A 24,339-nucleotide genomic window follows, 5' to 3' on the forward strand; every position below is an offset into this window, starting at 1 on the left:
CTTTTAAAAAGATCAGAAATCAGGCATTTTTTTTGTAGTTTCCCTGCACGTTTTTTTTTTTTTTTTCATGAAGGGTTGGATGTGTAAGAAAAGAAGGGATGAGTGGAAAAGTGCACAGTAGTGCTGTCAGAACAAAGTTTTACATAATTTATTAATAATATAAACAGAACAGAATCCTGAGGAACACCACTGTTAATAAACTTAAAAGAATAGAAACTGTTTACCACAGCAACAACTTGAGATTAAGTTACAGAAACACAGAAGCTACAGGAAGATAGTTTGGGAAAAAAGTTTTGTGCCAGACCCTATCAAATACTTATGTTATATATAACACCACTGCAGAAGTTTCACCAAAAATCATTAAGAGAGATTCTGTAAAGAAAGCCAAAAGATCAGTTGAATGGCAGTGATGGAATGCATAAAAACAGTAAAACATAAAATTGTGAAATGATACCTGTTTAATAATCCTTCTATACAGGATAGATTTGAAAACTAGAATTGCATGAAATTCAAACAATAGTGTGGTAATTTGGAGGATTAGAGCAGTCACCATTTTGAGGAACAGACTTAATCTAGGAAGGACAGATACAAATTTTGATAGAGTTAGAAGAGTTTGATTGGGCAAGGAGTGAGCACAGAAGTAGTTATTGAGAACAATAGGAGGGGGTGCTATCAAGTCCATGAGCAAAAGTATAGAAAACATTATTAGAAAGAATTTTAATAAGAGACATGAAATAGATAATAGAGGAAAGGGAGGAACAAACTCTGAATCCTCCCACATTGATCTCTGAACAAAGGTTTGGTGAAGAAGTCAGCTCTAGAGATAACTGAGATGACTCGTTATCAGATTGAGATAAAGGAGGAAAAGATGAGAATAGGTTATTGAAAATATTTTTGGTAAGGTGGCAGAATTTACAAGGGGAGTTATATCTTGAGAGACCTTCACATTCCATATTAATGAAGAAATTTCTAGCTAACTGAAGAACAACCTTCATTAGGGCAGAAATGTAAAGTGCATAAATTTCAGGTGATAGAAGGCTCAAGCAATGTTTATGGGCTGCCTCTCTATTATGTATAGCATGACAATAAGCTGTTAAACCAAGGTTTGGGAAGGTTAGGGAGACACAATTATCTCTATTATGTGCTCAAGACATAGAGATGCGTCCTTGGCACTAAAGTGATAAGTTATGCCATAGAAAGTCTAAATACTTCCTCAGGTCTCCAAAATTATCAGAGGCAAAATACTTTCAAACAAATAGCTTATTTTTTATTTCTGCCTCTCAACATTTCATATAATGAATTTGCTGCCTTAAATACTGATAAAACTGGTTACCAGATTTACTAGAAGTACAGCCTACCCTTAGTATATGTTGGCTCAGTTCATGTGACATGATTGATAAGATCATATTAACAGTATTATATACAGAGGTACCTTGAGATACGAGCTGCATGAGATACAAGTTTTTTTTAGATATGAGCTACGATTTGGTCAATTTCTTATTTTGAGATGTGAGCAAAATTTTGAGATACGAGTCATACTTTGGGATGTAGCCACTATAGTTGGTGGCTCAGTGCATTGGTCTAGCCTCAGCTGAGCTAGTATCTGTGTGTTTCCCGTGGATCTGCTCTTTGATTGTTCTTTCATCATTTTCACACTATTTACTGACCTTTTCTTTTTTGTTTAAACAAAGTCCAGTTTAATTTATGTTTAATGTTTATGTATGAATGCTGCCTACATCCTTTCCTCCCTCCCTCCTCCTCCATCACCATTTACCAATATTAGGTGAAAACATGTCTCCAAGATAAGAACACTATATAAACTTATGCTGTTATTTTATATATTTTCATGTATTGATAAAGTATGCATGTGTATGTAACTGAAAAGGTAAAACAAATTTCTTCTATCTCTGCCTACCTCCTCCACCAACACTTATCGTGGAGGAGGGGGAAACAATGTAAACAAACCTCCCTTTTTCTCCTACTTAAAACTTCATTTATTCAATGAATAATGTTTACAGGATCGTCAACAAGCTCTTCTGTGATTATTAGAGCAGTCATTCTTCTGTAGGTGGCTATATTTGTACACTCTAGCTGATCAATAGTCCCAAGGGAGGGTTGGGAATGCAGTAGGGTAACGTCCCATGGAATGCACCCTCATAGATAAATATACCTTATAAGTGTAGTTAATCTATTTATATTATCTTTTGTTATGTTTTATTATGTTTCTGTGCAATGATTATTTATAAATACCTTTTTCTTACCTGAAAACACATAAAGAAATAGGGGTGTTCTTTTTCAGGAGGTTGGAATGGATTAATGGCATTTCAATGCATTTCAATGGGAAAATTTTTTTTGAGGTACGAGCTATTTGAGATACAAGCTCCATCATGGAACAAATTAAACTCGTATCTCAAGGTACCACTGTATGTTGAAAAATATGGAAGTTCTTGGTAAAAAAAAAAAAATGACAGAGCTGTATCAGCACAAATCAATGTGCACCGATAAGCAGCAATGCAAGTCTATACAACCACAGCTTACTCTTACACTACCACTACTCATTGTCACCGTAAAGCACTGTACTGTGAGGATTTGAAGTCATCATACAACAGTCCAATCAGAATTAAATTCTCCTTACTGAACAATATGCATTATAAAAATTGTACAAATCACTAGAAAAGATGATGTACATTCCACACTTTTTTTTGTCAAGTCATTTAAAACTTAAAAGATAAAATCAAAATTACAAAATTCTTTCTTTCCTTTACTTTCATTTTGAATATATCTTCTCAATCTTATGTTCACTTTATACTCATTAATGATATCTGGATTCCATTTAACATACTTATATTTGACAATGGTAATAATTACTATTTTTCTCTTGTGTTTGCTAGTTTGGTTCCAATTTCCTAATCATCAAATCCTTCTTGGACTTTTTGCCTGTATGTAAATCATTATTGTTTTAAATGCTTTTTGTGGAACACAGTAATTACAGTAATATATCCCTGATATTTATGTATTTATGTACATGCATTTCAATAACATTTATGGGTAAGATGAATAACAATAATGAGAAGTTGAATATGAAGAAAATCCCCAAACTCAATCAAGAAATATATTTGCCATATATTATGTACTGTTTATACATATATAAGTAACTATGAAGATTCATCTAATACAAATATCATTATATCTGGAAGCAAGAATCACTGTAAACTTATTAAAAAGTCACACATTGCCTGATTATAATCAATAAAAAGTTATACATTGCCTGATTATAATCAATTAAGATGAATAGAATGAAGTTTTTGCTTGTTGCTATAGTCCACCACCACTGCGATCAACAGTAATTTTCTTCCTTTGATCCTCCTCTGCCATTTCTGCCAGTTGTGCAAACCGGGAGTGAGAGATGGAACCCACCTTTATTGCTGCCATCATCTGGGTGGAGATGTAGAGTATTAGATGAGTGGGACTAGGTGTCCCCAAAAAGGGTCACTTACATATAAATAGCTTTATGACACATTCATATACTATATATAGTTTAATAGTAAAAGATCTTTGATGGCTCTTGACTCAAACTAACTATTAGTACACTAAAGAATAAAGTAGGTAGGTACTGTTCCTTCTGAGTAACTAGGAAATGTACTCATATAAAAATCAAGATAATGTTACAAGCTTAGCATATTAACAAAGGTTCACACAACGAAATTTTGCTACAAAGGTTTCATTTTACTACCATCTGCTTGTTTAACCAACACCAAACTCGCTTTAGCAAAGTTTTATCCACGTAATTTTTTCCAAGTTTGAAAGGCCCGCCATATCACGCAAGCCAACAGGCTTTTGAATACACCAGCGCCTCTCGTGGACAACACGTGCACCACTCACTGCCCTTGTTCAAAACAATAACAGTGTCAGCAGCAGCTCATCTTCCCTCGCTCAATTTACCACCAAAACACCCTGCAATGTTGCCTAGCGTTGCTACGAAGACCAGAAGTCTCTTACTCTCGAAGTAAAGCTGGATATTATTCACAGACATGCGAGGCGAGAAAACTAATAGCATTGCTCGCCACCATCTTGACTCCATCTACTGTCTTTACTATTTTCAAGTCAGCAGACTCTATTAAGAAGGCTGGTGAGACTGTATCTTCTTTGCAAGCTAAAAGAACTACCTGAACTCATGACTACAATGGATAAAATGGAAAGCTTTGTGGAAATGTGGTACATAAGTTTTGTATGTGATACAATGATGCGCCCTTTGTTTACATTCCACAGGTTGCCGGTTAGTGTCTTTCCCATTTCACTCTCCCTCCCTTCATAAATTTAAGATCATCAACATTATAAAGTTAAGTACATACATACATTAGTGTACATTATAATGACTTAAATTAAACTTCCTAAATGTTCAACTTCATAATTTTTACTTTCATTAAACCTTTCACTGTACTATGATGCACTCTCGCTTTGTTTACTCTCAATGGAAGTTCAAGTCAGGGGTTAAACTTGTTATAATTGGTTCCCTTAACAAAGTTTCGCTTAACGAAGGGTTTTTTAGGAACATGACCCCTTCATCTAAAAAACCCTTCATTAAGCAGGGGTTGCCTGTATATGTGTGTGTGTGTGTGTGTGTGTGTGTGTATATATATATATATATATATATATATATATATATATATATATATATATATATATATATATATATATATATATATATATATTTGATCTCCTGCAGTCTCTGACGAGACAGCCAGACGTTACCCTACAGAACGAGCTCAAAGCTCATTATTTCCGATCTTCAGATAGGCCTGAGACCAGGCACACACCACACACCTGGACAATAAGGTCACAACTCCTCGATTTACATCTCGTACCTACTCACTGCTAGGTGAACAGGGGCTACACGTGAAAGGAGACACACCCAAATATCTCCACCCGGCCGGGGAATCGAACCCGGTTCTCTGGCTTGAAGCCAGCGCTCTAACCACTGAGCTACAGTGTGTGTATATATATATATATATATATATATATATATATATATATATATATATATATATATATATATATATATATATATATATATATATATATATATATATATACACACACACACACTCACACAAGGAAAGAGAAATGTTAAATGAGTTGAGAAAGGAGGCTTTGAAAAAAATGAAGAGAGGACAGAAGAGGAGAAGAAAGAGTTTTTCTGGAGAATCTTGGATATGAGACTGAGGAAGTGGTTCATAACCCAGAAAAGTACAGCAAGAAAGGACTAAAGAAACTTACGTATGAGCGGAATGTAATGTATTCCAACATAAATGGAGTGATATCGGGATTTTAGAACTCAACGATTACTTGAGGGACAAGAACCCAGATATTGTGGGTCTTACTGAAACAAAACTGAGAGAGGGAGAAGACCTGATGATGGTTGGAGAAGGAAATATAATGTTTGGAAAAGAAATAGAGTAGGTAAGATGGGAGGAGGAGTGATGTTGCTGGTTAAAAAGATATAAAGGTGGATCAAGTGAAAGAAGGTATGGGAAAGGCAGAAGTGCTAAAGATCAGAGCAGAAACTAATGAAGGAAAAAGAGGCACTACATAGTGGTGTACGTACCACCTAAGACAAATGCATGGTCAGTACAGGAATATGAAGAAATGATAAGTGATACAGGAACATGTCTGGAAGAAATGTTGGGTGGCTGTGAACGAACTATAATGATGGGAGATTTTAATTGTAAAGAGGTGTGTTGGGAGGACTGGTCAATGGAAGGATCAGAGACAACATGGGGAAATACACTATTGACACTGGCAATGGAAAATGTGTTAACTCAGTGGGTCAAAGAAGATACTAGGTTTGGAGGAGAGGGAGCATCGTCAAGACTGGACTTGGTCTTTAGTACAGAGCCAATGGTCATTGAGGAGATGAGGGTGGAGTGCCCTTTAGCAAAGAGTGATCATGCAGTTTTGGAGTTCAAGGTGATAGATGAAGAGAAATCTAGAAGAAATGAAGAATATAAAGTGGGAAGATGGAATTATGCCAAGACAGATTTTGGAAACCTAAAGAAATTCTTTCAAGAGACAAATTGGATGAAATTCAAGAGTGCTAAGGAGCAAATGAAAAGTGGAAGGAATTTATAAAAATATACAAAGAAGGTGAGAAAAATTTGTACCAATAAGACAACATAGAGAAGTTGGAAAGCAGGACTGGTTTAACGATAGATGTGAAAAGGCTAGAACAAGAAAAGAGGATGCATGGAAGAGGTGGAGAAGGAAAAGACGGATTAAGCAGTGGGAAAGTTACAAAAGAGCAAGAAATGAATATGTGTTGATTAGAAGAGAAGAAAGAAAGAAACAAGAAAAGGATATAATTGATAAATGTAAAGACCAACCAAGGCTTTTTACAGACATGTGAACAACAACATCAAAAATAGAGAAAGTATTGAAAGTTTAGAAGTAAATGGAGTATGCAGTGAAGATCCCAGGAAATGGCAGAGGCTATGAATGGATGCTTTCGGAAGGTATTCACAAAGGAGACTGCTTTTGACAAACCACTGGTAATGGAACAGAAAGGGATTATGAAGGAGTTTCAAGTAACTGTGGAGGAGATCAAGAATATGATGGGGAGTTTAGAAGTGAGAAAAGCTGTGGGACCTGATGGGGTATCAGGATGGATTTTAAGAGAATGCAGGGAGCAACTGGCAGAAAAAGTTTGTGAAGTAATTGATGCCTCATTAAGGGAAGGTGTAGTGCCCCAAGACTGGAAAAGAGCTAACATTGTCCCAATCTATAAATCAGGTAACAAGAGAGACCCATTGAACTATAGACCAGTGTCACTTACAAGTGTGGTAGCTAAGATGTGTGAGAGGGTGGTGAAGAATAGATGGACAGACTTCTTGGAGAAAATGACATACTTTGTGAGTGTCAATTTGGTTTTAGAAAAGGGCGTTCATGCACGACAAACCTGATATGTTACTATTCGAGGGTGATAGATGTAATACAGGAAAGAGATGGTTGGGCTGATGGAATATATCTGGATTTAAAAAAGGCCTTTGATAAGGTACCACACCGGAGACTGATCTGGAAACTTGAAATGGTAGGAGGAGTGCATGGCAGTTTACTAAAATGGATGGAAGACTTTTGGTAGGAAGAGAAATGAGAACAATAATTAAGGACAGACCATCAGAATGGGGCTTGGTGGAGAGTGGAGTTCCACAGGGATCAGTGTTGGCACCAGTAATGTTCGCGGTCTACATAAATGACATGGTGGATGGGGTGTCCAGTTATGTGAGCCTATTTGCAGACGATGCAAAATTGTTAAGAAAAGTGAGATGTGACAAAGATTGCGAACTACTCCAGGAAGACTTGGACAGAATATGGAAATGGAGCTGTACATGGCAAATGGAGTTCAACACGACAAAATGCAAGAAAATAGAGTTTGGCAAGAGTGAAAGAAGAATCAGGAGTATGTACAAGATAGGAAATGAAGACATAAAACCAGTCATGAAGAAAAAGACCTTGGGGTGACAATTACCAATGACCTATCGCCAGAGAGACATATAAACAAAATAATTGGAGAAGTATTGAACTTATTGAGGAACATAAGAGTGGCGTTCGTATATTTAGATGAAGAAATGATGAAGAAAATAATTACTGCAATGATAAGACCGAGGCTTGAATATGCAACAATACAGTGGGCTCGAACTTAAAGAAACACATAAGGAAACTAGAGAAAGTACAGAGGGCTGCAACAAAAATGGTGCCTGACTTAAGAGATTTGACTTATGAAGACAGACTGAAAAGAATGCAACTTCCGACCCTGGAAAACAGAAGAGAAAGGGGAGACCTGATAGCAATATACAGAGTGATGATTGGCATGGAAAAATGGATAGGGAAGATCTGTGTATGTGGAATGAAAGAATGTCGAGAGGGCATGGGAAAAAACTAAAATGGCCACTTATAGGAGAGATGTGAAAAATATAGCTTCCTCATAGAAGGGTGGAAGCATGGAATAGTTTAGACGTGGAAGTGGTCAACGCAAGGAATATTCATGATTTTAAGAAAAAGCTGGACATTAATAGATATGGAGACGGGACAACACGAGCATAGCTCTTTTCCGTATGTTACAATTAGGTAAATACAATTAGGTAAATACATATATATATATATATATATATATATATATATATATATATATATATATATATATATATATATATATATATATATATATATATATATATATATATATGTATATATATATATATATATATATATATATATATATATATATATATATATATATATATATATATATATATATATATATATATATATATATATATATATATATATATATATATATATATATATACATATATATAGATATATATATATATATATATGATATATATATATATATATATATAAAATATAAAAAGAAATAAAAGAATATATATGTATAATATATATAAATATATATATATATATATATATATATATATATATATATATATATATATAAATATATATATATAATAAAATGTATATATATATATATATATATATGTATATATAAAATATATATATATGTATATGTATATATATATATATATATATATATATATATATATATATATATATATATATATATATATATATATATATATATATATATATATATATATATATATATATATATATATATATATATATATATATATATATATATATATATATATATATATATATATATATATATATATATATATATATATATATATATATATATATATATATATATATATATATATATATATATATATATATATATATATATATATATATATATATATATATATATATATATATATATATATATATATATATATATATATATATATATATATATATATATATATATATATATATATATATATATATATATATATATATATATATATATATATATATATATATATATATATATATATATATATATATATATATATATATATATATATATATATATATATATATATATATATATATATATATATATATATATATATATATATATACAGGCAATGCTTAATGAAGGGGTTACGTTCGTAAAAAGAAAAAACCTTCATTAAGCGAAACTTCGTTAAGCGAACTGATTATAAACAAGTTTAACCCCTGACTTGAACTTCCATTGAGAGTAAACAAAGTGAAAGTGCATCATAGTACAATGAAAGGTTTAATGAAAGTAAAAATTATGAAGCTGAACATTTAGGAAGTTTAATTTAAGTCATTATAATGTACACTAATGTATGTATGTACGTAACTTTATAATGTTGATGATCTTAAATTTATGAAGGGAGGGACAGTGAAATGGAAAAGACACTAACCAGCAACCTGTGGAATGTAAACAAGGGATGCATTATTGTACCGCATACAAAATTATGTTCCACATTTCCACAAGGCTTTCCATTTCATGAGTTCAGGTGGTTCCTTTAGCTTGCAAGGAAGATATGGTCTCACCAGCCTTCTTAATAGAGTCTGCTGACTTGAAAATAGTAGAGACAGTAGATGGAGTCAAGATGGTGGCGAGCAATACTATTAGTTTTTTTTCTCGCCTCGTGTCTGTGAATAATGTCCAGCTTCACCTCGAGTGGAAGAGACTTCTTGGTCTTCTTAGCAACGCTAGGCAACATTACAGGGCGTTTTGGTGGGAAGATGAGCTGCTGTTAACGCTGTTATTGTTTTGAACAGGGGGAGTATGGTGCATGTGTTGTCCAAGAGAGGCACTAGTGTATTAAAAAAAAACTGTCTGCTTGCGTGATACAGTGGTGCTTTAAAACTTGGAAAAAATTACTTGGATAAAATTTCGTTAAAGTGAGTTTGGTGTTCATTAAATGAGCAGATGGTAGTAAAATTAAACCTTCGTTGTAGCGAAATTTCGTTGTGTGAACCTTCATTAAGCGGGAGTATCCTGTGTATATATATATATATATATATATATATATATATATATATATATATATATATATATATATATATCCTTAACCTCTTCACTCCAGGCAATAGGAAATGGGACCCTGGCACTGTATCGGAGGAAGTGATGGGGGGTACCTGATTGAAGCATCTCTCTCTCTCTCCATGATCTTTAGTCAGTGATTATTAATAGTAGGTACGTATATTATGAAATAAACCCATGAAAATTTTAGAGAAAAAAATTATAGTTTGCCTGTTCTTGGCTATTTTCTGAAGATACAAATAACAGAAAAAGTTCACTTTTAATGATAAACTAATCTATTGGTTCCATAAGAAAAATAAAAGTTATTCCCAGGAGGATGTGTCAATACCTATCCTGGTACAGGCAACCCCGCTTAATGAAGGTTCACACAACGAAATTTCGCTACAACGAAGATTTCCTTTTGCTACCATCTGCTTGTTTAACAAACACCAAACTCGCTTTAACAAAATTTTCTCCAGGTTAATTTTTTCCGAGTTTGAAAGCTCCGCCATATCATGCAAGCTGACAGGCTTTTGAATACACCAGCACCTCTCGTGGACAAAACGGACACCACTCACTCCCACTAGTTCAAAACAATAACAGCGTCAGCAGCAGCTCGTCTTCCCTCACTCTACATGCCATCAAAACGCCCTGCAGTGTCGCCTAGCGTTGCTAAGAAGACCAGGAAGTCTCTTACTCTCGAAGTGAAGCTGGATATTATTCACAGGCATGAGAGAGGTGAGAAAACTAATAGCATTGCTTCCCACCATGGCTTGACTCCATCTACTGTCTACCATTTTCAAGTCAGCAGACTCTATTAAGAAGACTGGTGGGATCATATCTTCCTTGCAAGCTAAAAGAACCACCTGAACTTGTGACTCTGCAATGGATAAAATGGAAAGCCTTGTGAAAATGTGGTACATAAGTTTTGTATGCGGTACAATGATGCACCCTTTGTTTACATTCCACAGGTTGCCAGCTAGCGTATTTCCTGCTCCACTCTCCCTCCCTTCATAAATTTAAGATCATCAACATTATAAAGTTACTTACATACATACATAAGTGTACATTATAATGACTTAGTCTTAAATTTTACCTCAGCAAACCGCCCTCTGCTGGTGGAATCTCCACATGAAATATGCTTGCCTCGTACCACACCAGTTGCTTCCTTAACGCCACATCGGTCAGACACACTGTGCAGGCTCCGTGTTTTCGCACAGAGTTTTTCAGGAAAGACCATGTAACCTGTCACCCAGGTACAGTGCTTTCTACCTGTGATCCTATCAGGAGCGGGTAGTGACTGGGATTTGGCTTTTTTTACGCTGTTATGCAGTGTTTGTGGCTTGACATATGGCCAAGGCTGGATTGTGTTTTTGTCGGCAGGTTTGCAACCATGTCTGCCACTGAATGTGTCTCTGCTGACCCTCGTGGTTCACCGGCTGCTCCGAGGCACAGCAGGTCTTCCAGGAAGGCCTGCCGGGCCCAGTGACAACGATTTGAGCCGCAGGTCCAGCAGCTCGTTGCCATTTGCTGGTAGGATGAATGATAATAGACCGTGGCGCCGGTCAGGCGGTGGTCAGTTGCGGGCAGGGCCGGCGTCGTCTACTAGTGATGCCCCATGGAATGCTGTGATGGAGGCATTGGCAGAGGTGCAGGAGGACGTTAACAAGTTGAAGGCTGGAAGGGTGGTGTCTTCCCCTGCACATACAGTGGTGTATGACGGGGCGGGGACTTCAACAGGTGAGCAGCGGCCATGTTCCCCAGCTTACTTCTCGGGTTTTTACGACTCTGCTAGTGAGGGCGAGTCGGTGGGACAGGACCCGGGAGGCAGCGCCTTGTTGCAGGTGGCCAAGGCCTTTGGCCCTGCTGAATTGGTTTTGGCAGACATTGACCCAAAGGTTGCTGAAATGGTGAACTTTGTGTTCGACTGTGGTTTGCGTGAGGATGACTACAAGGACATCTGTGAGGACGACGTAGTCAAGTGGCCGGCTAACTGTCCGGCCCTCGTGCCAGTAGACTGTAACCTGCAGGTGTTTGAGGCTTTGTGTACGGATGCAAAGAAGGCGGACTTCCGGTTGAAGGACGTCAACAAGGACATTCAGAGAGTGGCTACCATCATAGTGAAGTCTCTTTTGAGGTTGGATAAAGTGGCACAAGATGAGGGCAATACAGTGGTTGCACATGAAGTGGGCTTGTTAAATGGGGCTCTGGCCTTGTTAGGCAATGCTAACCAAAAGAATAACATTGCTCATCGCTTCGTGATGAAACGGGAGTTAAACCAGAAGTATGCCCATCTCTGTTCGGATAAGGTTTCGATGTCTCGGTTTCTTTTTGGTGATGACGTTTCCCTTTCGGCCAAGCAGATTGAGGACTCTGAGAAACTTAGGAACAAAATCTCCATGAGGAAGCCAGTCTCTGCATGGAAGTTCGCAGGGGGCAGGTCGAGAGGAGTCTGGTGGAGGCCTGCTCACAGGGGCTGGTCATCAAGAGTCCAACCTTATATGACGAAGCGACCTGCATACAGGAGTGGTCTGAGGACAGGCCCCACATGGCAAGACACGGAGTCAAAAAACGGCAGGGGCCACTCCCAGTACAAGCCCAGGCAATAACAGAGGCAAGTACCAGTTTTGAAGCTGGCAGGCTTCAATATTTTGCACATGAGTGACGTAAAATTACTAGGGATCCTTTTATTTTAGATATTGTTCAACACTGCCATTTTGACATCAATTCAGCTGACATTGCACACTTATTTGCAGGTGAACTTGAATATCATTTCAGTGAGTTAGAACAACACATTGTCTCTGAGCAGATTTCCAAACTTTTAAAACTTAGGGTGATAAAAATTACACAGAGGGAGGATAATCAAATCATCTCGCCAATTTTTTAAGGAAAAAGAGGAATAGTGAGGCTAGGGTGGTGCTAAACTTAAAAGAACTAAACACTTACATTCCATACAAACACTTCAAAATGGAGAATTTTGAACAGGCAATTACTTTGGTCAGTGAGGAGGACTTCATGGCTTCTGTTGATTTAAGACACACTTATTATTCAGTTAGGATTGCAGAGGAACAACAGAGTTTTTTTTGTTTCAAATGGAAAAACAACATTTATCAGTTTAGCTGTTTACCCAATGGAGTGTCTGAAGGACCAAGGCTTTTCACAAAGCTTATGAAGCCGGTGTTTGCTGCATTAAGGGAGAAAGGTCACCGGATCATCAGTTTCATTGATGACACCCTAATTTGTAACAGTTCCAGGCAGGGCTGTTTGGATTGCATACAGGACACCCTCCAGTTGTTGAGGAAGCTGGGGTTTCACATTAATTTGGAGAAGTCAGTGCTAGTTCCCACTCAACGTATTGAGTACTTAGGTAATATTATTGATACAAAGAGTATGACAGTGTCGTTGCCGGAATGCAGGATAGTTAAGATCATGCAAGCCTGTATGTCCCTCATGGGCAAGGAAAGGGATAAAATTAGAGAAGTAGCTAGAGTCACTGGTCTACTGGTGGCTGCCTCTCCAGCAGTGACTTTAGGAAGGTTAAACTACAGGAAACTGGAAAGGGCAAAAATCTTGGCTTTGCAACAAGTGAAGGGCAATTTTGACAAGACATTGGAGATCACTAATGATATGACAGATGATTTAGCATGGTGGGTACATAATAATACCATACAAAACACTGATTTTCAGAGGAGGTACAGACATTGACTTACACACAGACTCTTCCAAGACAGGATGGGGAGATCATTTAAATGAGCATATCACAGGTGGCAGTTGGTCATTAGAGGAACAACAACTACACATAAATGCCCTTGAACTTAAGGCTGTCTTACTTGCTCTTCAGACATTCAGACCTCAACTTAAGGGCTAGCACATCAAAGTTTTCTGTGACAACACAACTGCCATGACTTACATTAATGAAATGGGAGGTACAAAATCCCTTACTTGCAACAACATTGCCACAGCTATCTGGGACTGGTGTCTGGCGAATAATGCTTGGGTTACTTGCTCATACATACCAGGTAAAGACAATGTTAGGGCAGACATAGCATCTTGTAGGAGGAACGAACGACACGAATGAAAACTGAATGAGTCCATTTTTCAAGACCTGTGTCGTGTTTTTGGCACTCCTTCCATAGATCTGTTTGCATCCAGACTGAACAAACAAGTTCAACTTTTCTGTTCCTGGAAGCCAGACCCTGAGGCTGCTTACTTTGATGCCTTTTCCATTAACTGGTCAATGTTTCCTCTTTGTTACATGTTTCCCCCTTTTTCACTCATCCCTAGGTGTCTGCAGAAACTGCGTGCAGAAAAAGCAGAGGGGGTGGTTGGTGGTGCCCCTGTGGCCATCACAGCCATGGATGGGCATGTTATTGCACATGTTGGTCGACCACCCACGGTTGATTATGAGGCAGCACGCAGTCCTGACACACCCGTCCCCAGCAGAACAACACCCAGTTTTGGAACACACAAATCTCATGGCATGCAGATTGTCAGGGAGACTTTCAGAAAACAAGGCATATCTGCTGAGGGTACAGACATCATCATGGCCTCTTGGAAGCCGGGGACAGCCAGACAATACAGACCACACATCAGTAGATGGACACAATTTTGTAATAGGAGACACATTAATCCCCTTAATCCCACAGTAACTTGTGTTATTAATTTTTTGACTGAATCTTTCCACAGGAACGTGGGGTATGAATGTATCAATACAGCAAGGGGTGCTCTTTCTTCTCTGGGTATTGTCATAGATGGGTGCAGGGCAGGGAATCACCCCTTGGTGGTCAGATTTATGAAGGGAGTGTTCAACATCCGGCCTCAGCAGCCCAGATGCACAGTAACTTGGGATGTGGCTCCAGTACTGGACAAGTTGAGATCCTTGCACCCTCTCCACAAGCTGTCCCTTAACCCCTTCAATACGGTGACGCCTATGTAGGCGTCATGAAGCCCCAGTAGCAAATACGGTGACACCTACGTAGGTGTCATTTCTTTTCTGAGCTTTCTTCAGTTCAGTTGTCTCGTATAGTGTGTTGGATACTAACTACACACGCCGTATGCTGTCTTTGAAATCCTAATGCTCCTCCCACCATCCTTGTCTCCACCAATCACTAAAGATAAGCTACATGCGTCCCGCCTTGTGTCTAAAATTACCCAATGGCATAGACTGTTCCCATCTCTCTCTCTCTCTCTCTCTCTCTCTCTCTCTCTCTCTCTCTCTCTCTCTCTCTCATCTCTCTCTCTCTCTCTCTCCCTCCCCATCTCCATCCCTCCTCCCCATCTCCCTTTCCTCCTCCCCATCTCCCTTCCCTCCATCCCCTCTCCTCTCGAAAGATAAGTTACATGCGTCCTCCTTGTAACATTCGTGAAAACACACACACACACACACACACAACACAAGGAATATTCATGATTTTAAGAAAAAGCTGGACATTAATAGATATGGAGACGGGACAACACGACATGTTACAATTAGGTAAATACAATTAGGTAAATACACACACACACACACACAAATACAAAACAACAAATTTTCTAATCTCTCTCTCTCTCCTCTCTTCTTTCTCTCCTTCCCTCCTCCCCGTCTTCCTCTCGAAAGATAAGCTACATGCGTCCCGCTTGTGTCTAAAATATTAGCAAATGTCACTCTCTCTCTCTCTCTCTCTCTCTCTCTCTCTCTCTCCGAGAGAAGCGTCCACTTTCCTCTTCGAAGGCGATATAGTGACTAAAAAATAGCAGCATAATACACAAAGACGACAAGTATGACAAGCTTGCACGAGTTTCCCGCACTCGGGCGCGCGGCACTACCACCCGTATATCATACAGGCGGGCTTTTTTAACATCCGGCGCGAAGGGGTTAAAACTGTAACACTAAAGTTAGTAACATTAATGGCTCTTACACAAGCAGCAAGGGTCCACACTTTACATTTACTTGTACTTAAAGACATTATCATGGGGGAGGATTATGTTTCAGTTCAGTTGGGGGGCAGCATAAAACAATGCAGGCCGAAACACAACATCCGTAGAGTACAGTTTGTGGCTTATCCGAAGGATAACAGTTTATGTGTATTTACTATACTGAAACATTACATTTACCAAACAGAGACACTTAGACAGCCCAGCAACTCTGCTGAAGACCAGCTACTTATTAGCTTCATTAAGCCTCACAAACCTGTAACAAGTAACACTATTGCTAGGTGGATTAAATCTATGCTGTACATATCAGGGGTGGACACAGGCAAGTTTACTGCAGGCAGTGTTAGGCCTGCTGCTGCATCAAAAGCGAAAGCCATGGCTGTGCCCATCTCATGCATTATGGAAAAGGCAGGTTGGGCCAGGGAAACTACTTTTGCTAAATTCTATGATAAACATATTGCTTTTGGGTCAGATCCTTTCCAGGATGCCATTTTTGAACGTACCTAATTGGTATTGCTCTTGTTGTTGTTATGTTATTTTGGTTGACTTTCTGTACTCAGTCTGGTTATGAGTATGGACATACAGGTGTACTTCAAGTCTAAGATTCAAAGGTTTCATTTAATTTCTTACTTTGTACATGTACATTCATGTATCTGGACGGGTCTTTCCAGAAAAATTTGTTTTGCATCTTCATTAGTTTTTTATTCACACATGTTGAGTTACATATAGTTCATCCGATACCCACATGGCTTCAAAGCCTCATGTGGAGGTTCCACCAGCAGAGGGCAGTTTGCTGAGGTAAAATTAGACAAGCAGACGAGACTTACCTTGTAAGTTGAAGTATGCTTGTGATTTTATGAAGCAAACCACCACTGCTGGCTTTGGAACCTTCACATGCCCTCCACTCCCGCCCAGGTTATGTCATTTTCTGTCCGGGAACTTTACTATGTATACTTTGTTCTTACTTTCTTATGGCATGTGGGTAGTCGTATGGTTTCAAAGTCTGGTGTGGTACGCGGCAATCATATCTCATGCAAAGGTTCCCAAGCCAGCAGTGGCAGTTTGCTTCGTAAAATCACAAGCATACTTCAAGTTACAAGGTAAGTCTCGTCTTCTTGTCCAATTAAACTGCTTAAATGATTAACTCCATAATTTTTACTTTCATTAAACCTTTTACTATGATGCACTCTCACTTTGTTTACTCTCAATGGAACTTCAAGTCAGGGGTTAAACTTGTTATAATTGGTTCGCTTACTGAAAATTCGCTTAACAAAGGAACGTAACCCTTCATTAAGCGGGGTTTGCCTGTATAAGCAAAACACACCTTTTAATAATGATGAAAGTCAAGTAAAGCCATTGTATCATACATGACCTACATTTTGAAAGATCTCTTACAGTATCTGGCAAAAAAAAAAACACATGATCTTAGCAGAACACAGCCATGACACAGTATGTGTGTCTTCGGATATGTCACAAGCACTATGAGGATGCAAAATACATGTCCTTGTGATAAAGGGGTTAACAGAAAAACCATCATCACTGCTAAGCAGTATATGCTGTCAATGTAATTACTTGTAAACAAACATAGAAGAGCTATCTGTGATGTCATTAGAACTTACAACAACAAATAGCTCCTTTGGAAGTAGGTATGTTTACTAAATATAGAATAATCAATCATATTTGTAATTACAGTACATGTAACTGTAAATTTCATTTAATTGCTAATCAATCTTTAAAAATCTGGAAAACACTTTAGTGAGAAGTTATACAGAGTTCATTTATGGAACTGGTAGGCATACCATAAAGAAACTGCCAAATCTGCTCAAAGCCTGACCTTCAATGTAGAAAGTATCAAAAGTCTTTTAGTTTTTTTTTTTTTTGGGTGTGCAAAAAGAGCATAAAAGCCAAAAATACATAACAAGTACTGTATTAGATTAACAATGATTGTATCATCAAATAAACTGGAATTTCATATATCTACTTAGATACAAAAATGTCCCACTTACTTAAATTGATACAAAACTAAACATTATGAAAATCAATGAAGATACAAGTGAACTCAGACATATTGCTTTTTGTATAAATGTAATAACTAAGACATTAAAAAACAACAACTACTACTACTACTACTACTACTACTACTACTACTACTACTAACAACAACAACAACAACAACAACAACAACAACAACAATAATACAAATAGAATTAAAACATTTATAAAATTCAAATTTTGTTTTAATGGTGTAACTATTAATTTATGTTAGCAAGACATCAAATAAAAACATTATTTATATTTGATTATACTTTTGTTGGTCTTTTGTACACTTTTACATATTAGAAATAAGAAGGAAAAAGGAATTAATAGTTACCTGTAAATACTCATCAAATTCCACTTGTCCATTAAGATTGAGATCAATTTCATTAAGTATCTCATGAAGAGTGTCTCCAGGAACATCCTGACCCCTTGCCTGCAAGGAAAGAAAACAATCAAGGATATTTTATACATACAAAAGATAATGCAGTTTCTCTTTTCAGAACTAACAGCTGTGACACCTTTCTTAAAATAAAAACATATTAATGACAATTTGTCCCATTTCGTTTGTTAAGTGTCTGTCATGTTCAGAGAAGGATATCAGATTAAAATCTCTTACCATATTCTATTAAAACTTATATAGTTATTGCTCTTCTAAGCTTGTTAACACTTTTTTTCACTCTGCAAATCATATTCATCTATCTTTATGAATCCACAAGTTAAGAGGCACTTTGAAAGTTAAGGGCATGCAGTGGTCAAGATTTAGTAAATTATGATGAAAAATCAAATATTTAAATTCCTGCAGATTGTTGCAGGAAAAATATTCAGAATTCATATGGTAAATGAATCCATAGGCATATGCGTATAGTAACACTCATTTTGACGCGTTTAAAGGGGCATGAGTGGCATACACTATGAGGTGACCATGGTGCAATAAACACTCTCTAAGCATTGTGGTAAACTGCCTGTTTTTCCTTGTCATTTTACCATCAATATTGGGGCAGAATTTACTAATACAGGGGATCTTCGCAATTCGATGGGGTTAGGGCAGTTTTCCATGGGTCAAATCAGTGTTTATTCGAATTGTGAAGCAATTTTTCCCATAAGATACTTAAGAATTAGGTGGGGATAGGGACCAACCTCCAGCTTAGACTCCCTCAAAACAACACTATAACCTCTAAAAAACACTAACTTAGACTAAATCAGTACTATTAAAGGCTTCATTTATATCTAACTATTTTTTGTTAAACACATTAGGGTGCTGTACAGTACACTTTTGGAAATAAAAATTTTCCCCCTGTTCTTCCAAATTGTTGATACTGTTGATCTAGGGACATCCATTTGCAGTGCAAGGACACTGTGAGCTATACCTGCCTCACACTTTCTTATAAGCTCAAGCTTATATTTGAAAGGCAGGAAATTGTGCTTCTTAGGGCTAGGGCTGGAGGTGGCTTTCAATCATCTTGAGTCAGATGAAACTCACGTTTTCCTCTAGCATCAATTTTTAGTCAAATTAAGATCTATGGATTCTAATTAACACTTTTATAGTAAAATTAATTTTCTTGTTAATTGGAATGATGCTATAATCTCAAATCAATAGAATCTTGATAAGTAGATGTAAATATATTTGTGTGTATATATATATATATATATATATATATATATATATATATATATATATATATATATATATATATATATATATATATATATTACACCGTTGTGAAATTGCCCATTTCATGAAATGGGCAAACCCAATTATGAAATGAACCTAACCTAACCTAACCTAACCTAACCATTTCATGAAATGGCCTCTCCATTGCACATTTCATGAATTGGGTTAGGTTAGGTTAGGTTAGGTTAGGATAGGTTAGGTTAGGTTAGGTTCATTTCATGAATTGGGTTTGCCCATTTCATGAAATGGGCAATTTCACAAACGGGTATATATATATATATATATATATATATATATATATATATATATATATATATATATATATATATATATATATATATATATATATACAGGGGACACTCGAAATTTGACGGAGTTAGGGCAGTTTTTCATCGGTTGAATCAGCGTTAATTCAAATCGTGAAGCAATTTTTCCCATAGGATACTTAAGAATTATGGGGATAGGGACCAACCTTCAGCCTAGACCCCCCAAACATCACTATAACCTCTAACCCTTAAACTGCGCAATTATGATTTCAGGACAGCTGCAGGGTGCGCAAAAAATGGCAAAAAATCAACTTGCTTGAAAACTATCTTTGATCTTATGAAACTCAAAGTAGAGCACTTGAAAAGTGAAAAAAAAAAAAGAGGAAAAATATTACATTGTGTGACATTGATGGCTGGCTGAAGTTCTTTGGGAAGTGGGGGCCAGTGACAGGGGAGCCAGGAGGGTGGCAAAGAAATCATACTACACTTCCCAATCATGTTTGATTTTTTCTCCCTTTATCCGAAACTATTTATAGTTTGCAGCATGGTGTTATTCAGTATTGTTTCAGTGTGTGATACTCAGTGAAACAAAGTACAGTACACATTGGTACTTGACATTCTTCAGTGCACTTGTGACCTTGAGAGGCAGGAGGGCTTTCTCACAGCACCAGAAGTTGATTACTGTAAATAATCTACATCATCAGGGCCTAGTGCAAGCTTTCTTTTTACTATCTCCTCCTTTTTACGACATCTTCTGCCTCCCCCATGGCCATGAATGTGGGAGCCAGGAGGCTGGCCAGCATCGGAAGATGATCATGAATTATCGTCTTCCATGACTGCCTCAGGCTGACTGAGATACTAATGCCTATATGAAGCCGCTTGAAGCGAAAGAGGGATGATGTTGCCACATGATGTTCATTGGATTTTACGGTGGCTGTGCGGGAACTTTCGAAATACAGCTTAGAAAACCTGTCATCTTAAGATGTCTGGCGCAGTTGGTCACAGAGCATCTTAAGATGTCTGGCGCAGTTTACGGGTTAAAAAACACTAACCTAGACTAAATCAGTACTTAATTTATATCTAACTTCTTTTTTATTAAACACATTAGGGTGCTGTACAGTACATTTTTGGAAATAAAAACACTTGCATGATGCAGCGGTCTTGCGGTACTTGTCCCTGTTCTTCCAAATTATTGATACTGTTGATCCAGGGACACCCATTTGCAGTGCAACGACACTGTGAACTATTCCTGCCTCACACTTTCTTATAAGCTCAAGCTTATATTTGAAAGCCAGGAAGTTGTGCTTCTTAGGGCTGGGGCGAGAGTGACACAGATTAAGCAATGCACACGCCGCTAGGCTGCCACTCTAAATTTTCATTTCTCCCTACCACTAGCGCGCATTTCCTCCTACTTTCACCTACCACTCATGCACATTTTTCCCTATTTTCACCTATGCCAATCCAAAAATTCCTTTTTGTATATGCATATATTATTGTGTGAAAATAAACAAATTTATACTTTTTGCAGTTTTATTCTTTTACTACAAAAGAAATAAAAAAAACTTTCTGGTGTCGAAAAATTTACTTTTCTTTGGTATATTATCATGTCAGACTGGACGATGTATGCGGGAATAAGCAATCGACTTTCGTCCTAATGGAGTGCCTCGCCATATTGCATCATACTCCTACATGTTGCGTCAGATATATACAGTAAAGTCCCGGGTTACGTCGGTCTCGAGTTACGTCGAACTCGTAGTTATGTCAGTCCACTATAAGACAATTTAAGATTAAAAAAATAAAAAATGTATAAATCGTAAAGTGCGGGATTTATTGTTATTGCTGGTGGTTGCCGCCACACACGCCTCCTCACGCTTGAATACAATAACACCCTGCCTCAGTTCCACCACACCATCGCCCCTGGCAAGAGTGTTATCCTACTTCTGCGTTTACTGACTCAAGTTCTTAGTATCTTGCTCAATGGCACCAAAGAGAAAACTTCTTAGTGACAGCAGTGATGCTAAGAAAAGGAAAACCATTACGCTACAAGAAAAAGAGGACATAATTAAAAGACATGAGAAGGAGGCAGCAGCTGTGTGTGAGGGAGGAAGAAGAAAATGGGAAGCCCGTTACCATGACAACGGGAGGTTGGCGACCTTGAGGGCTCGCACACCCATCACAACAATAACAACTCCGGAGCCTTCGCCTGGGCCACACGACACTCGCAGCTGACTTGCACCGTCTGCGCCTGTCTGCTGATCCCTATTGCCCTTTCCTATTGCATTTCCTGCCCGCTGCCCACGCTTCTACTCCCACCGCACTGCACTACGCTCCCAGCTGTCTGCCCTGGGCGTCACAACATTCGACCTGCCCACCCTCCTGGCGGCCTCAGGCGTCCACCCCTCTCGGCAACCTGCAGTCCTTCGCGTTCGTGGCCCTAATCAACAACAAAAACAAGCTTGTGTTTCATATTCCTACATAGTTGTAAATAATATAACAATATAACCTTTAACTTACCTGAATGACCATAAAAAATGATTGGTTGAAAACTCGATAATATGCTTTGAAATGTATGGAAACTCGAGTTACATACAAAATCGACTTACGTCATGTTTCAGGAACGTAACTCTGACGTAAACCGAGACCTTACTGTATATATATATATATATATATATATATATATATATATATATATATATATATATATATATATATATATATACACAGTAAGGTCCTGAGTTACGTTCTGAAACATGGCGTGAAGTCGATTTTGTACGTAACTCGAGTTTTGTACTTTCAAAGCATATTATCGAGTTTTCAACCAATCATTTTTATGGTTATTCAGGTAAGTAAAGGTTATATTGTTATATTATATATTATTTACAATTATGTAGAAATATATTGATTAGGGCCGAACGCCAAGGACTGCAGGCCCCTGAGCCAGGAGGGTGGGCAGGTCGAATGTTGTGACGCTCACGGCGGACAGCTGGGAGCGTAGTGCAGTGCGGTGGGAGTAGAAGCGTGGGCAGTGGAGCAGGAAATGCAATAGGAAAGGGCAATAGGAATCAGCAGACAGGTGCAGACGGTGCAAGTGAGCTGCAAGTGTCGTGTGGCCCAGGCGAAGGCTCCGGAGTTATTGTTGTGATATTGGGTGCGCGAGCCCTCAAGGTCGTCAACCTCCCCGTTGTCATGGTAACGGGCTTCCCATTTTCTTCACTCCCTCACACACAGCTGCTGCCTCCCTTCTCATGTCTTTTAATTATGTCCACTTTTTCTTGTAGTGTAATGATTTTCCTTTTCCTAGCATCACTGCTATCACTCAGGAGTTTTCTTTTTGGTGCCATTGAGCAAGATACTAAGATAGTCAGCAAACGCAGATGTAGGAACACTCTTGCCAGGAGCGACAGTGTGGTGGAACTGAGGTACGTAAAGTGTTATTGTATTCAAGCATGAGGTGGGCTGTGTGGCGGATAACCACTAGTGACGCCTGGCGGCCAACAATAACAATAAACCCCGCCCCGCGCTTTATGATTTATAAATTTTCAATTTTTTAAATCTTAATTGCCTTATAGTGGACTGACGTAAGTGCAAGTTTGACGTAACTTGAGACCGACATAACCGGACCTACTATATATATATATATATATATATATATATATATATATATATATATATATATATATATATATATATATATATATATATATATAGACTGATCGATCAAGTAGGTCAAGGTCACTACCATGTCAAGTTGTCCAAAATAACCCATCGACAACGCTAGAAGAAGAAAATAAGGTATACAGTGAGTTGTATATGATGAGTGATGAATGTAAACATGTAAATATCTATTGTAAGAGTCGATCTTTCTATGTAAAACTAACGGTAAGAAACGAGACAGAAGTCCTGAACCAGGATCTCAAGAAGGGGAATGAACGAGTAAGTGAGCAGATTGAGAGAAACACGAACCGGGGGATTGCCACATGTGAACCCACCCTGAGGGAAATACCGAGGACTTATATGCCAGGTAAGCGCAGCGGCCTGACACACACAGTCAGCAAGCTGGCCAGACCTGTCAGACAAGCTAGACTCTCTCTCTCTCTCTCTGCTCTGCAATGACCCAGAAATGGTGAGTTACTGGAAAGACCTGGAAGACAGTGAAGTGATCGAGTGGGTAAGAATAGTGATCAGTGATGGAGGTTTGATTGGAAAACTTTGGTACTGTGTTACAGGGTGTGAAGGTGGAGAGCGAGGTGTCAGGGAAGATGTAGGAGCACCACCATGTGATGGGGAACTTAAGTGACGCCAGGACAAGGCAGAAGATGGTGCCCGGCCTGTGACCACCCCCATTCAGGTCCCCTTTTGTCCCCAAGTCATCGGGATACAGTTGCCGGTCGCGACCGCCAACATAAGGAAAGAAGGAGTGAGGAAGTGAGAGGGTTTATCTACAATTAACCATCCAAGCCCAAGGG

At 37.9% G+C, this 24,339-nt stretch overlaps 2 protein-coding genes across 5 annotated transcripts in view; one reads left to right on the top strand and one right to left on the bottom strand.

Moving 5' to 3' along the window:
• Positions 1-133: 133 nt before the first annotated feature.
• Positions 134-24,339, bottom strand: part of LOC123518687 (glycerol-3-phosphate dehydrogenase, mitochondrial-like) — a 162,405-nt gene continuing 138,199 nt past the window's right edge. For all 4 annotated transcript variants that reach the window (XM_045279652.1, XM_045279653.1, XM_045279651.1 and 1 more), the window contains 2 exons: positions 18,270-18,368; positions 134-3,435 (listed from right to left, as the gene is read on the bottom strand). In XM_045279652.1, coding sequence (XP_045135587.1) covers positions 3,316-3,435; positions 18,270-18,368 — 219 coding nt within the window. In that variant the 3' untranslated portion in view covers positions 134-3,315. The remainder of the gene's footprint in view (positions 3,436-18,269; positions 18,369-24,339) is intronic.
• Positions 12,896-14,935, top strand: LOC123518690. The gene has a single exon (XM_045279657.1). The coding sequence runs from the start codon at positions 14,223-14,225 to the stop codon at positions 14,919-14,921; it is 699 nt and encodes a 232-aa protein (XP_045135592.1). The 5' UTR covers positions 12,896-14,222; the 3' UTR covers positions 14,922-14,935.

Source organism: Portunus trituberculatus, chromosome 44 (assembly GCF_017591435.1).
Source record: "Portunus trituberculatus isolate SZX2019 chromosome 44, ASM1759143v1, whole genome shotgun sequence".
Lineage (NCBI taxonomy): Eukaryota > Metazoa > Arthropoda > Malacostraca > Decapoda > Portunidae > Portunus > Portunus trituberculatus.

Coding starts and splice junctions, on each gene's coding strand:
- LOC123518690 (XM_045279657.1), top strand. CDS start 14,223: ATGTTTCCTCTTTGTTACATGTTTCCCCCTTTTTCACTCATCCCTAGG.